Below are 14,351 nucleotides of genomic sequence, written 5' to 3'. Positions count from 1 at the left end.
GCGTGAACTTGAAATCAGTCATGGAGGGAGTATTTATTTACACAACAGAAATCAGAAATCTGCATACGATGTAAATCAGGACCTCACCCTCCACTCTGCGCAGCTCCTTTACCTACACACCAAGGGTTGATAGGTTTCTCTGCCAAGCTGCTGTCAGTGTTCAGTTTCTTGACCTAAAACGTGGTTATACAGGTGTTCATTTTATAATAATTAAGTTGTAAATGTATGTCTTTTGTATGTGTACTGTATTTCACAATGAAAATATTAAAAAAACAAAAATAATAGCAAGTTTTGGTAAGGAGGGAAAGAGTACTTTGTACACTATTGGCAGGAGTAGGGCAACAAATGTAGAAATGGGAAAGAGATTTCTTTCCCAAGAGTAGATGAAATGGATTGTTTAAGGGGTAATTTGTTTTGATGTGTAATAATCCACACATAAATATTTGTGGAGTGAATAAGCGGATGCTATAAATTATACATAAAAGGATTATAGATTAAAACTTATACAGAAGCTATATAAATCCGGGTTGCTTCAAGTAAGGCTTGATGTTTAAGGACTTTCATGGTTCTAGCTATGTTTCTTAAATGTATAATTTCATTACTGCATATTATATATTATATATATATCATGGCATATTCTCATTTTTATTGGTAATTAAATATTTGCACTTAGTTACTTTGAAATTTAGGTGTTCTATTGGAAATGATATGTACACGGTAACTGTTCATGCTTACTTTCATTTATTGACTCATAAGAATTTATTGAGTGTCATCATAATATGTATTTTGTGTATATAAGTGACATGGAAGAAAAAAGCTTCAAAACAAATAATTACATAGAGTGTCACTTTTCTATGGTTTGTTCTATAATGTGCGGATGAAAATGGAGAATGATTTTAAACATAGACAGGTAAGAAGAAGGTGGAAGAAATATTGGGAAAACTTGGATTTGAGGGGGAAAAGGGAACCTATTAAGTTAATAAAAGTAGGGAAATGTATCCATGTAAAGACTTGATATTATTTATTTATCAATGAATAGTAATATAATTTTTAAAAAGTAATTCTTTCCCCCAAATCTGGCATTTAGTAAAAAATTTGAAATTGCCAAAAATCTGAAAATAATATTTATATTCTCTATTATTGAAATTGTACAGAATTAATACTAAGAAATATGATAATTATAATGAATATAACTTAAAGTATTCCATAATATCATGACATAATTGCATTAAGCTTATTATTGAGTAATAATAATGAGGGGTTTTATTGTTTGTTTTTTCTTTTTATTTTCTGTTTTATTCTAGATGGTCCCCGGCCATCACAAAAAGAAATTATATCACTACGGGCATTTATGTTACTTTTCCTGAAACAGCTTATATTAAAGGTAAAACAGTTTTATGTAATTCAAAATTGCAGTATATTAGATGAAAAGAATGTTTTGGCAGAGTTTAAATCATTATTGTAAAATTAGTTTTACAACCTTTAATTCATGAATTGCTTTCAATATTCTGTAAGTCTTAGTATTAACTTTTGTTGAACTTCACTTTGTGTTAATATTCTTTGAGGTCCTCTATCCTAAGGGGTGTAGCAGAAATGGACAAGGAACATATACATAAAAATTGAGCATGAAGATTTCATTTTAGAAAATGATCTGTGTTCCTGTTTGAGAAGACATATGTTTTATCACATTAGGATTTTTAAAAGATTAAGATAAATAGAAAATAAAGGTAAAATACACAGCAATTAATATGGTAAAGTTTTATGGTAATTTGCATTATTTTAAAAAAATACATGATTAGAAAATAGTAATATTAATATATTTAGATGATCAAAATATAAATTTTTATAGTGAAGTCAGTCAAATATTAGCAACTTTAGAAGAATAGGTACAATTTTCTAAATATTTACTTATTTAACTTGAAATAATATAGCCTATGAATTATGAAGTATCTAGATATTTTAATTAAAGCATCACTGCTTTTAAGTTGTCCATATTTTATTTTAAAATGATCATTTTGATGGCTGTCTTTAAAGTTTTAATTTTAGATTTAAATTAATTAATTTTTTAAAAAATTAGGATCGAGGGGTCAAGGAAGATGAACTTCAGAGTATATTAAATTACCTGCTTACAATGCATGAGGTAGGACATGGTCTGGGTCTTCTATTTTAATAATTTTATTCAGTGCATTAGAAAACATTTATAACTAAATAAATATTGATGATCCTTATTATGCAGGATGAAAATATTCATGATGTGTTACAGTTACTAGTGGCTTTAATGTCAGAACACCCAGCCTCAATGATACCAGCGTTTGATCAAAGAAATGGAATCAGGTATGATTATAATATTAGTATTATTAGTAGGCTTTAATTGAGTACAGTTGTGCTTCCCAGAATAATCCCTATTCAATTAACTTTTGAGTGTATATAGCAAAATCTTACACATAAGAAGGGAATAGATGGAGAAAGCTGTTATTAATCTTCTAATACTCAAGAAAACTGATGAAGTGTATAGAAAATGGGTCTCGGGTCTCAAGAAGAGTAATTATATTGTTGTTGCTGTAGTAAAGACATTTTAAGCAGTGGGAAGAGCAAATATTTTGTCAAGAAGATGAGAGAGCGTGGTATATTTCGACAAAAGAGAGTTCAAGAAAAGTCTATGAGTTTAGGCTCAAGAGCTAGATAGTGGCCAGGTTTGAAAGATCCATATAATGGTAAGAGGTTCAGATTTTATTTTATTGGTGATGAAAACTAAAGAATTTTGAATACAAAACTGATTTGCTCAGATTTCCATTTTGCTAGATTTACAATCAGCAGTGCGGAAAATGAGTTGGAGACAGATAAAACTGATGTAGCAAGATCAGTAGAGAGATTATTTTATTCATCAGTGTTAGAGATGATGAGCTAGGACAGTGGCAGTGTGATGGGAATGATGGAGATGAAATATTTTGGAACAAGAAGCCAAAACCAAAAGAATTTGAAAACTAACTTTACTTATGGTGATTGTAAAGTAATTATGTAGATAAGTAAAACATAGTTTCTTGGTTAGTATTCTTATTAACTTAAACCTAAAACCTAGCCCCTTAAGGAGTCTCCCTTATTATTTTTCTGGAGTCTGAGTTATTTGAATAAATAAGAAATCTAGGTTATGCCGTGTGTACCTCAGTGAACTTCCACAGGTTATAAAAAGAGTTTGGAAATAATATATTAGTAAATGTCAAGGGACTTTATTAGTGCTTCTTTTACTTGGCCATTTATATCAGCAAATAACAACTTTCTAGTCTTGAAGGACTTTCTTTTCAAATCAGAGAAGCAATCACTTTATTTCTATGTGGATATCTAACTTGTGACACCACTCTTACCTTTGAGTTTACAACCCATTGGGTTGCTAATCTATTTAAATAAGAGGATTGTACATTTAATTATTAACAACTACGAATGTATTTTATTGTGAGGTTGAACTGTATGAAATTGCTGAAACTTAAGTGAGTTTACCAAATAAAGGCAATTTCATATGGTTCAACCTAATAATATAATACAAACAATTACACTCATTCTCCTTAAATTATATTTAGATTGAACACTTAGTATCCTTGAACTTAGATCCTAGTACCTGCTTTTTTTATTATATTAACTGATTAAGAAGTCAATTGAAAATATACTCATTACCCTCATGAATGACACCAACCTTCGATTGGTTAATATGGTGAAATGCAAAAATAGAATTCTGCTTTCCTTTGACACACTGGAAATAATGATCTTACAAGGGAGAGTGCTATTTGGTAAGCTCTTTAGAGGACTGAAATAGTATCTTAAATGTATAACATGAAAAGATTGATTGAGCACAATAAGTACAAAGGCCTTGTTGCTCATGGTTGACACCAGCCGAACATGTCACATTGTTACCAGTGTGTTCAAAACAATCACAAACATGGAAAATGTGCTACTTTAGTTTTTCCACTTAAAAAGAATGTGGAGAATGTAGGCTCTGGTTTAGAATATGGAAAAAATAGGCTTATTAGATATAAAATTTTAAATTCTGTATCCTAGAAACTAGGTACTAAAGGGTGACAGTTATGTATGGGGAAATTTTTGATTAATTATAATTCAAACATGCTAAGAAATGAACATAAAGAATGAACTTAATTTAATTCTGGTAATATTTTAACTGGACTTAAGGAAGACCTTGTGGTGATACTGAACTGAACGTAAAAAAATGTAATATTTTTATATCTGAAAATCTTTAGAGAAAAGAATAGACAATTTCTTTTTTCACATAGTTTAGATCATTTTCTGGCTGAATATAGTAAGCTGGAACAAATGAATTAGAATTCACCTGTCTTATATTGTAAGTAAACAGTCATTAACTGATTTGTCAGTAAATTTCCTATTCATACTTTATCTTCGTTTTTGTAAGAAATACTTGTCTGGTTGTGAAAAAAATCCTATGTAGCACAGATGTCTGATGGCCTTAGATGATTTCATATTTCAAATATTAAATCATAATTTCTGTTGATCTAAGGTGGATCGTATACCTTTTTACCCCTTTAACTCAGTTATTCCTAGAGAATATGAATTCTGTGGGAGTTTCTGGTTACATATCTGAGTATAGTCATATTTTTATGCTGTGAGGTTTTACTTTGGTTTTCAAGATTATTTTTGCTGTTGAATATTCTTTGTTATGATTTCCTGAATATTTCTTTTTTTGACATGTATAATTTTTCTATTGTCATATTTGTCTTTTTTTCATTACTGTTGTTGGTCCTTAAAAGTTCTGAAAATATACTTCAGTGTAAATTAATATTCATTTAAGAACTTGAGGCTTTTGCAAAAAACTATCTTCTGAAGGAAATAATCACTGTAGAGTTTACTTCTTCTCATAATGTATTGTTCAGTAGTATAATTTTAAAAAATTATTATCAACAATGTCTTATTTTATTTTTTAAAGTCTAAGTTACTGTTAAACATAAAATAGATGTCATTAACTTTCAGTTATTTGTTCCCCTCTGTTAATGTCACTGAAATGACAGGAAAATCATACTGCATCTTCTCTTACCTGTCTTTGTGTTCAGCCTATATTACTTCACTTCAAAATATAAAATGGCATTTTAAGTTTTACAAAGATATTTAATAGAATAAAGCACACCCTAATTTTATAAGGTCACCACTGCCACCCTCAGAGAACCTTCTTAAATTGTAGAATTAGTTGCAAAAGAATGTAGTTATTATTGCCCCCTTCTACCTTATAGAAAAAATATTTGTTTTTATTTTTTGAAAAAAATGAGATAAAATTTTTGAAGTGTACATATAAGTATTATAATGAATATGACCCTGCTGTTATATAGTATTTGAAGTGACTGTGTAAGTTAGGTCATGTGTTAGTTTATTGTAGAAACACATTAGGGTAGGAACCAAGAATTGGAAATTTATGAGGAAACAAGTTTGCTGCTTCTGCAACTTCCTGTATAGCTGCTTTATTCCTTCAGTATATAGACTCACCTTTGTGAACAAAACAAGGCTGTCCTATAGTTTCTCTTTTAAATCATTTCCTAATTCAAGAGCCCAACAAAGACTAGATATTGTTTCTCAGAACTCATTCCAAATTCTCAGAAAAGAAAAATAATTCGGCAGGTAGGTACCCATGGTCCGTTTAGCCATAACCAAGAAAAAAGGTCATTAAGTACGAATGTCAGGGGAAATTCAAATAGAAGAGGAAATGTGGCTTAACTAAGCATGGATCTTAAAATTGAAAGTTTTGTTTAGTGTGTTGGGAGGCAATACTTATGAACAACCAATCACACTGTCCTTTTGAGGATGTATTTGAAGTCCAAATTTAAAGAAAATTAATGTGCTTATTTCCAACTTTTTCAAAGAATTTAAAAACCTGAGAGGTCTTTTATGTTTTATGTATTTATAGTTTATTTGTAAAGTATACAGTGCTTATATTTTTAGTATTTGTAAGTGCTCAAAATATTTATTTCTATATATTTTAGGGTAATCTACAAATTATTGGCCTCTAAAAGTGAAAGTATTTGGGTTCAAGCTCTGAAGGTTCTGGGATACTTTCTGAAGCATTTAGGTCACAAGTAAGTTGATGTTTTTCATAATGAATTGTAGAAATATCTACTGAAACTATTTCTACTAGGTTTGTAACACATGAATTTGACTGGAATGATCTTACAATGGAAAATAATATCTTCTTGTGGTAAAAGTTGTAAAAATATTTTATGAAAGAATGGTTTTTTAATAGTAGTTTATAGAACAAAATCACATTTAAGTAATATGGTTTATTCCTACTGGCCTACTGGAAAGAAAATATTGTTCTTTTAAGGATATAATAAAATATTTCATCAAATAAAATGAAACACATAGGGATATGATTTCAAAGAAAACTTTCTTGACACAGGGAAACTGAGGTCTCCCTGAGAGCTGCTCTTTTGCTCACACGCTAAGTCAGTATTTAATGTCTGTCTGTATTCTTTTCTAACGTTGAGGCTTATTGTGATTTGAAGATCCTATAATATCTCTTTTTTCACCCAAAGTCCAGAATTTAGATGCTTTTAAAAATCACCTGCTGATAATAATGAGTATTTTTCATACTATGTTGTCCTGTGCATGAATAGTCTTGTATAAATCCATTTTCTATACAAATGAGCCCAAGAAAGTAGTACTGCCATTTAGTCATGATAGGTGGGGTTCCTCTCAGAACTTTAGAATTGCTAAATTTTTTTGGTATTTTGATTTACCAAGAGTTTATCGATAACACTGATGAAAACTGCACAACATTCAGATAAAACATCTCTAACATGCTAAATAGTCTAGAAGAGTAGATATTATTTTCATTTTGGTACCAAATCAGTGGTTAAGTAAGAGAGAACAGAGATATTATATATATTTATTTATATATATATATATATATATATATATATATATATATATATGGAATAGTTCAACAAAACCAGGATTGTAGAAAAGAGTAATGTGCATCCGAGGAACTATAAGTATACTAGGTGATAGAATACTGGGAGTGAGAGCATATGCACCATTAGCAAGAAGAGATAATGATCACTCATTTAACTTTGGTTAAGTAAAGGAAATTGACTGGGAATAATTAATAAAGGATTCTAACCCTATATGAAACTTCTTAAAAATTGTCAAGAAAACACATTTTAAAATGTAGAAATGTGGAAAAGATAAACAAAACTAACCAGTACATGAAGAACAGTCACTGGAAAATACTGCTATGGAGTACACAATAAGTTTGATTAAAAACTTTACCATAAGTTAAAAAAGTAAGAAATAAATGAATTGCTTCTGAGAAAGGGCAGCTACTAAACAGAATTTCAAGAAGTTGAAAGAACTGGTAGAATATCACTGAAATCTTGAATCATGAGCTAAGAAAATTTTGAAAAAAATTGGTGGAAAAAAACTATCACACAAAAATGGAATTGGAAGACACTCAAGGAAGAGAAACTCCGTGGATAGCATAGTAAGATACACAGAAGATAAAAATGAAAACAAAGGAAATAATGTGTGTGGATGAATATATGAGAGTTCAGAAGGATTAAAGAGAAAATGATTGATACAGAAGGCACAGAAATTCCAAAAATGGCATAAATGGAGTTTCCAAACAAGAAAAGCAGACAATGTAACTAAACAAATATTTAAAGCTATATAATTCAGTGAGGTCCTAATATAGATTTTGCCATCAGTATTAAAAGGGCATACTGTGTACCAGGAAAAATTTTCCTGAAATGGTCAGTATGAAAGTATACTATTGGATTTAAATATAAGTAAAAAAAAAGTTCTTTTTTCAGCAGTGCACAAATTAAAGGAAAAAAATTGTCTGGCCTTAGACTTCTCTATGACAACTTTCAATATAGAAAATGTAGATACTCAAGTGAAGAAAATGGAAGCCAGAGTGTTCTTTAAATAAAAAGCGTGCTGCCAAACAATTTTTAACTGTATAAGGAACTGTTTTTCTGAATAATTCTTGAGAAAATTGCTGGGGGATTAAGTTCAGCCAATTAGGATTGACTGGACAGACTACAGCCAAGTACTACTGGTGAACACTGAATTAATTTAACAGTAAAACTAAGACTAAGACAAGTGTTTGAATTAGAGTAACAGACTGGAATTCCCTTTCTGTATGCCCTAATAAGGTAGAAATGCTACCATTATAATGAATTGAGAAAGGACTAGGGAAAGGAGGCAAGTAGACAAAGTTCAGAGAGTCAAAGGATATCCATGTAAGCTGACAAATTAGAAATGCAGTCCTGTTGAATAAAATTGGATGGCTTAAGAGAGAGGAAAATTTGAGTAAATATGCTGATTTTATCCTTGCTCAGAGTAGGGAAATACACTTCCTAAACACATAGAGGACTTCTTATTCCTTTAGAGTTACAAAGATAAGCAGTTAAAACTGTAATGCTGACAAAATATTAAAAAACTGTATGATTAAAACTGAGAACAATACATGTAATGGAAATTTTTAAAAAATCCATAAAATTCAGGAAGCATAACAAAATGACATATCTAACACCAAACATATCTGCTATAAAATAAACGTAGAAGTACTGAAAATAAAAGGATGAGTAAAACTATACTACATAAATACAAATGAAAAAAAAGCAGGAATCATGATCTTAATATTGGACAAATTAGAATTCAAGCCAAAAAAGCAGTAAACAATATAAACAAAGATACTTTATAACATTAAAAGTTGAAACTTTCATGAAACAGAAATTACAGGAGAAATAATCACTAATAATTTAAAACATTAAAACAAATTTTAATTCACCCCAGTCCATAAAAAGGCAAAAGAGAGAGTAATCTAAATAATAAGGTAAATCTGATTAATATAGCTTGAAGTTGGTACCATATTGATAAAGATATAGCTTCAAGTGCTCATGGAACATGCATGAAAATTTGACACGGTGTAGTAGGCATCAAAGAAAAATTCCAAAACAGAGACAAAACAGGCAAGATTCTCTTGTTAACATGCAATAAAATTAGAAAATAGGAACAAAATCAGAAACCAAAGTTTCTTCTACCTAGACATTTAAAATTTATTAAACAACTTTTGTGTCAAAGAGAAATGCACACTAAAATTGCAGAATTTTTAGAAAACAACTTCACAAAACCTGTGGGAGACAGCTAAAGAAGTGCTTAGAGGATTATCATAGCTGTAGACCAATAGAAAAGAAATACAGAAAAAAAGAATTAAAATGTAAAAGTTAGATAAAGAATAACAGAATAAATGGGAATAATAAATGGGAAAGTAGGAATTAATGATTTAGAAGACAGACAATCATTTAAAAATCTGATTTTTAAAAATCATGATAGAAATGGATAAATCACCATTAAGCAACTCAAGAAAGGGCAAAAATATGAATGTACAAAATAAATGATAATTTTCATAATTAATATAGAAACAGGAAATTAAAAGGATTTTACATGATAACTTTCATAGCTTTCCCTGGAAATTGATAAGACAACCCAGTAGAAAAATAAGCAAGGATACAAATGAACAGCTTATAGAGGGAAATACACGTGGCACATAAACATATGAAAAGAGCTGATTTCTACTTGTAATAAGGGAAATATAATCTAAAACTAAAGTAAGACATCATTTTTCACACATTAGATGGATAGAAATATCAAAATTCAGCATCCATCTCTGTTAGCAAGGTTGTGGGAACAGCAAGCATCTCATACATTGCTAACTGGAGCATAAATTAGTATAACCCCATGTGTAGTGCAATTTATTAATTTTGATCAATGTCAAAATTACAAATACATATACTTTTTAACTCAGTAGTTCACCGCTTGCACATATGTGAAATGATGGCTATTCAGAGTTATTCATTGTTGCTTTGTTTATGATAGTAAATGTTACAAGAAATCTTAAATTTCTATTAATAGAGGATTTGTTAATAAATAAGTTATAGTTCATTTATTAAATAGAATACTATGCAGTTATAAACAAAACCAATGAGATAACTATATACAGATATCACAACTATATTGTTAAAAGATTATAAAAATAGTATAGATGGGTATGCATTAGATGCTATTTTTGTATAAAGAAATGAATATGAGAATATAATACTTATATTTGCAGTGAGAAAGTCTAGTAGAATTCGTAAGAAATAAGAAATCAAGAACAGTGGCTTCTAATGGGGCGTTGGTAGAAACGAAGGTGGATGTAGATCAGGTAAATATTTTAATCATGTGAATGTCACATATCGAAACAGTTTTTCAACAAAAAATTGTTTGAAAAACTACAAATATTAAATGTAAAAAGCACCTTTAAAATCTTGGAAGAATTTTCAGTATTTATATTATTAATGGAGTTGGATTAAGTAAAATCAATGACCGATTAGTTAAAATGAGGAGTTATTTACTGGAGCAGTGATGGAGCTAAAGGACTAAGACTAACACTGAAATTAAGTGTTAGTTTAACTACTTACCTACACAATTCAAATGATTCCTATCAATGTGACTATGAAGTTAAATTTAGTAGTCAAAAAATAACACTTAAAAGAAAGCATGTACAGCTTGATGGTTAATAGAGATAACTGGTTAATAAAATACAAGTAGTTCATCGGCTCAAGTTGGGCTGCCTAGGTTTGGATCCTAGCTTAGCCACATGTTTTCTGAGTGGTTTAGAAACATCTTTGAGTCTCAGTTTTTAACGCTATAAATGAGTGAGATCATACTGCTTCCCTCATTGAGTTTTAAGGATAAACGATATAATAGATGTAAAGAGGTCACAGTATATTGCTATACGTTAATTTAAATAGTTAACAAAAATGTAAGAGGTGCAATTTAATGTGCAGTTTTGATAAAGGTAGAATATTTCTTCATTATGATAAGCTGACACCAAATATAAAAATGAAACACTAGCAGTGTTCAAATAGCAATCAGATGTTTCTACTATAACCTAATCATTACTAGTAATTATTATTCAAGATTTGAAACAAATAAAACACACAATCAGTAGCAGGAAGTAGGTGTCATTGTTTATAGGTAGTTTGATTATATACCTAAAAACCTAAGAGAAGGCCACCGCCATGACGTCGCGCCAGGATGGCTGCGAGGAGCCCACTGCTCGTGGCTCACTGGCCCCGGGAGGGGATTCGGGGGGACATTCCTAGCAGCTTCTCAAACTGTTCGTTTCCGGGATCCTCCTTGTTTCTCCCTGCTTGGCACTGGCTGCCAACATACACTTTTCCTTGGTGGAATGGAAACATTCATCTGGACGAGCTGACGAGCTCCAAGGCTGACTAAAGGCAACATCTGGATGCAGTCGCCAGGAGTTCTGGCTGCTTTGACCACATCTAGCAGAGATGCAGAAAGCCTTACCAAAATCCCAGTGCATTCATTGTGAAGCTGCCCAACACTTTTAGCACACCTGGAGTCAGTTAGGAGGGCAAAATGTCCATGTGAGCAGGATGAGCTCACCCTCACCCCGTGCCTTTCAGTGATCTCAAACATTTGCCATCTACCCCAGGACGTGCAAAGTACCATCTACATGCATATTGGATTTCTTGGATGTGGCGGGAGAAGGGGAGAAGAACATGTTTCTACCATCTTTATATGGTAAATAAGTAATAAGGAAAGACTACAGTCCATCTACTAGGGTGAAGTACAACTCCACTAACTCTGTGACTAAGCAAGTTATATAATATCGGCCTCACTCTCCTCATTGGTAAAACAAAAATAATAATAGTACCTGCCTCATGAAGCTGTTGAAGACTGATAAGATGACAAATGTAAAATGGCCACACCAAGTAACTTCTCAAAGAATGTAGGCTAAAAGAATTAAGTTATTTTATCATATTCTCTCTGTGTCTTCTCCAACTTCTATGCAGAAAAGTCTCCTCCATTAAAAAACTTCAAACTTGATCTATGGTTCACCCTCACAACTAACCACATCTCCACTTCTTTATTTTTTTCTGATGTGGACCATTTTTAAAGTCTTTATTGAATTCGTTACAATATTGCTTCTGTTTTATGTTTTGGTTTTTTTGGCTGCAAGGCATGTGGGATCTTATCTCCCCGACCAGGGGTTGAACCCGCACCCTGCTGCATTGGAAGGCGAAGTCTTAACCACTGGACCGCTGGGGAAGTCCCACCATCTCCACTTCTTTAAATGTCCAGTTCCTTGAAAGAGGAGTCTGCACGTGTGGTCCTGCCCTAGCTCCCATTCACGCTCACCACCTGCTCCCTCCCACACAATAAGTGATGAAGATCATTCATCAACAGCCCTTGCCACCTGACTTGAAGTGTTTCCCAGGCTCCCCCACTGACATGCTGGACACAGGACTGGAGTGGGTCACTAGAATGTGGACAAACACTATATTTGCCACTTGTGAGCAGAAACTTTGAATGTGCTCACTTCTTTACTTTGGCCTCTTTCATTCTTGTCTTCTTCCATGAGAACAGCATGGAAAGGAAAAGCTGCTGCTTTAGCCTGAGTCCTGGAATGAGAGGATGCCTTGAGCCCAGGAAAGCCCTCCAGAATTGCAGCCAACTCACAGGCTTCATTTCATTTCAGAAGGCAATAAATGTTTTATTCTGTTGGAAAAAAAAAAAAAAAACCTAAGAGAATCATCTTTAAAACTGTTGAAACATGAGATATCACCCAAAGTCAGCATCTCATTTGTGTATGGAGGAGTCGTTTGATAGCAAATCTGAATTGGGTTCATGGATGAAGCTAATCTGAAGTCTGGGTGGGGTAGTCTCTTCTAACACTGAGTTTATAATTTCTGTAAGTACCTAGGATACAGGTTGGGAGATAATCCATATACTTTAATTGTCAACTGAACTGGAGATAGGCTTGACATCTATCACAAATATTGAGAAGTCTGTTCTAAATAATATATGCAGCTATTCCCACCTCCTGAAGATGGAACTTAAGTCCCCTCTCCTTGAGTGAGGGATGGACTTACTGGCTAACTTCCAAAGAATAGCAAAACCTGACTGTTTTTCACTGTTGAATAAGGTTAACATCACCAGTCAAGTGTCATGTTGATATCATGTATTCCCTGATGTAAATGATGAGAAGGGCACTTCGTCTCTGTGATATTCTTCTAAAACATAAATAACCTCAGTCTAATCATGAGAAAGCATCATACACCCCCAAATTGAGAGACAGTCTACAAAATACTTAACCAATACTCTTCAAAACTGTTAAAAGGCGTGAAAAACAAGGGATGGGAAACTGCTACAAACCATTTAGAGAAGTCTAAATGTAAAGTGGTATTCTGGATTGGATCCTGAACAGAAAAAAAAGGTCATGGTGAAATCTAAATAAAATCTGTAGCTTAATTAATAATACTGTACTTATGTTGATTCTTAGTTTTGACATATGTACCATGATTAGGTAAGATGTTAACATATGGGGAAGCTGGGTGAATTATATATGGGAACTCTCTGTACTATCTTTTCAACTTTTCTGTAAATCTTAAAATTTTCCAAAATAAAAAGACATATAAAGTTGAGAAACCCTACCTTTGATATATGCTTGAATAGAAAGCCAAACTGTTCCTTCATGGAGGTGGCTTAATTACAGTTATTCGCAGGACAGAATTCTAACAAATGGTTCAAACAGATGATCAAAATACCCAATGCTATACCGTACTAAAGCTATAATAATTTTAGCTTCTAAAAATTTTAAAGCACATACTATTTAATGTTTACTGTGGAAATAAAAATTTCTCAACCAAGTATGTTTGTTTAATGTCTTAACTTCGAACAATGTAACTTCTGGATGAATTCCCGAAGATAATCACACTCTAAAAGGCACTGTTGGGCTTCCCTGGTGGCGCAGTGCTTAAGAATCTGCCTGCCAGTGCAGGGGACACGGGTTCGAGCCCTGGTCTGGGAAGATCCCACATGCGGTGGAGCAACTAAGCCCGTGTGCCACAACTACTGAGCCTGCACTCTAGAATCCGTGAGCCACAACTACTGAGCCCACGTGCCACAACTGCTGAAGCCCGCACACCTAGAGCCCGTGCTCCGCAACAAGAGAAGCGACCACAATGAGAAGCCCGCACACAGCAATGAAGAGTAGCCCCCGCTCGCCGCAACTAGAGAAAACCCGTGTGCACCAACGAAGACGCAATGCAGCCAAAAATAAATAAATAAATAAATAAATTTAAAAGGCACTGTTGGTAGTTAAATGAATCAACATGCTATTAGTTGTTTGTTACAGGCCTGTTACATGTTGACAGTTGTTTAACCTAATAGCGTCTTTCTTTTTTGGACTAGCTGAAGTTAGTCCAGTTTATCTGGCAGAGCCAGTTGTCTGTTAGTAAAAAGTAGTGGTGTGGATTCTGGGGATG

The 14,351-nt window shown here is 32.6% G+C and overlaps 1 protein-coding gene across 8 annotated transcripts in view; it reads left to right on the top strand.

Annotated features, from left to right (window-relative positions):
• NBEA (neurobeachin) overlaps positions 1-14,351 on the top strand; it is a 629,474-nt gene that overhangs the window by 156,518 nt on the left and 458,605 nt on the right. For all 8 annotated transcript variants that reach the window (XM_061171071.1, XM_061171076.1, XM_061171075.1 and 5 more), the window contains exons 14-17: positions 1,305-1,384; positions 2,078-2,140; positions 2,237-2,334; positions 5,994-6,086. In XM_061171071.1, the coding sequence (XP_061027054.1) occupies positions 1,305-1,384; positions 2,078-2,140; positions 2,237-2,334; positions 5,994-6,086 (334 nt within the window). The remainder of the gene's footprint in view (positions 1-1,304; positions 1,385-2,077; positions 2,141-2,236; positions 2,335-5,993; positions 6,087-14,351) is intronic.

Source organism: Eubalaena glacialis, chromosome 16 (assembly GCF_028564815.1).
Source record: "Eubalaena glacialis isolate mEubGla1 chromosome 16, mEubGla1.1.hap2.+ XY, whole genome shotgun sequence".
Lineage (NCBI taxonomy): Eukaryota > Metazoa > Chordata > Mammalia > Artiodactyla > Balaenidae > Eubalaena > Eubalaena glacialis.
Note: the sequence above shows the minus strand (reverse complement) of the source record. Positions and strands in the feature narration are given on the sequence as shown.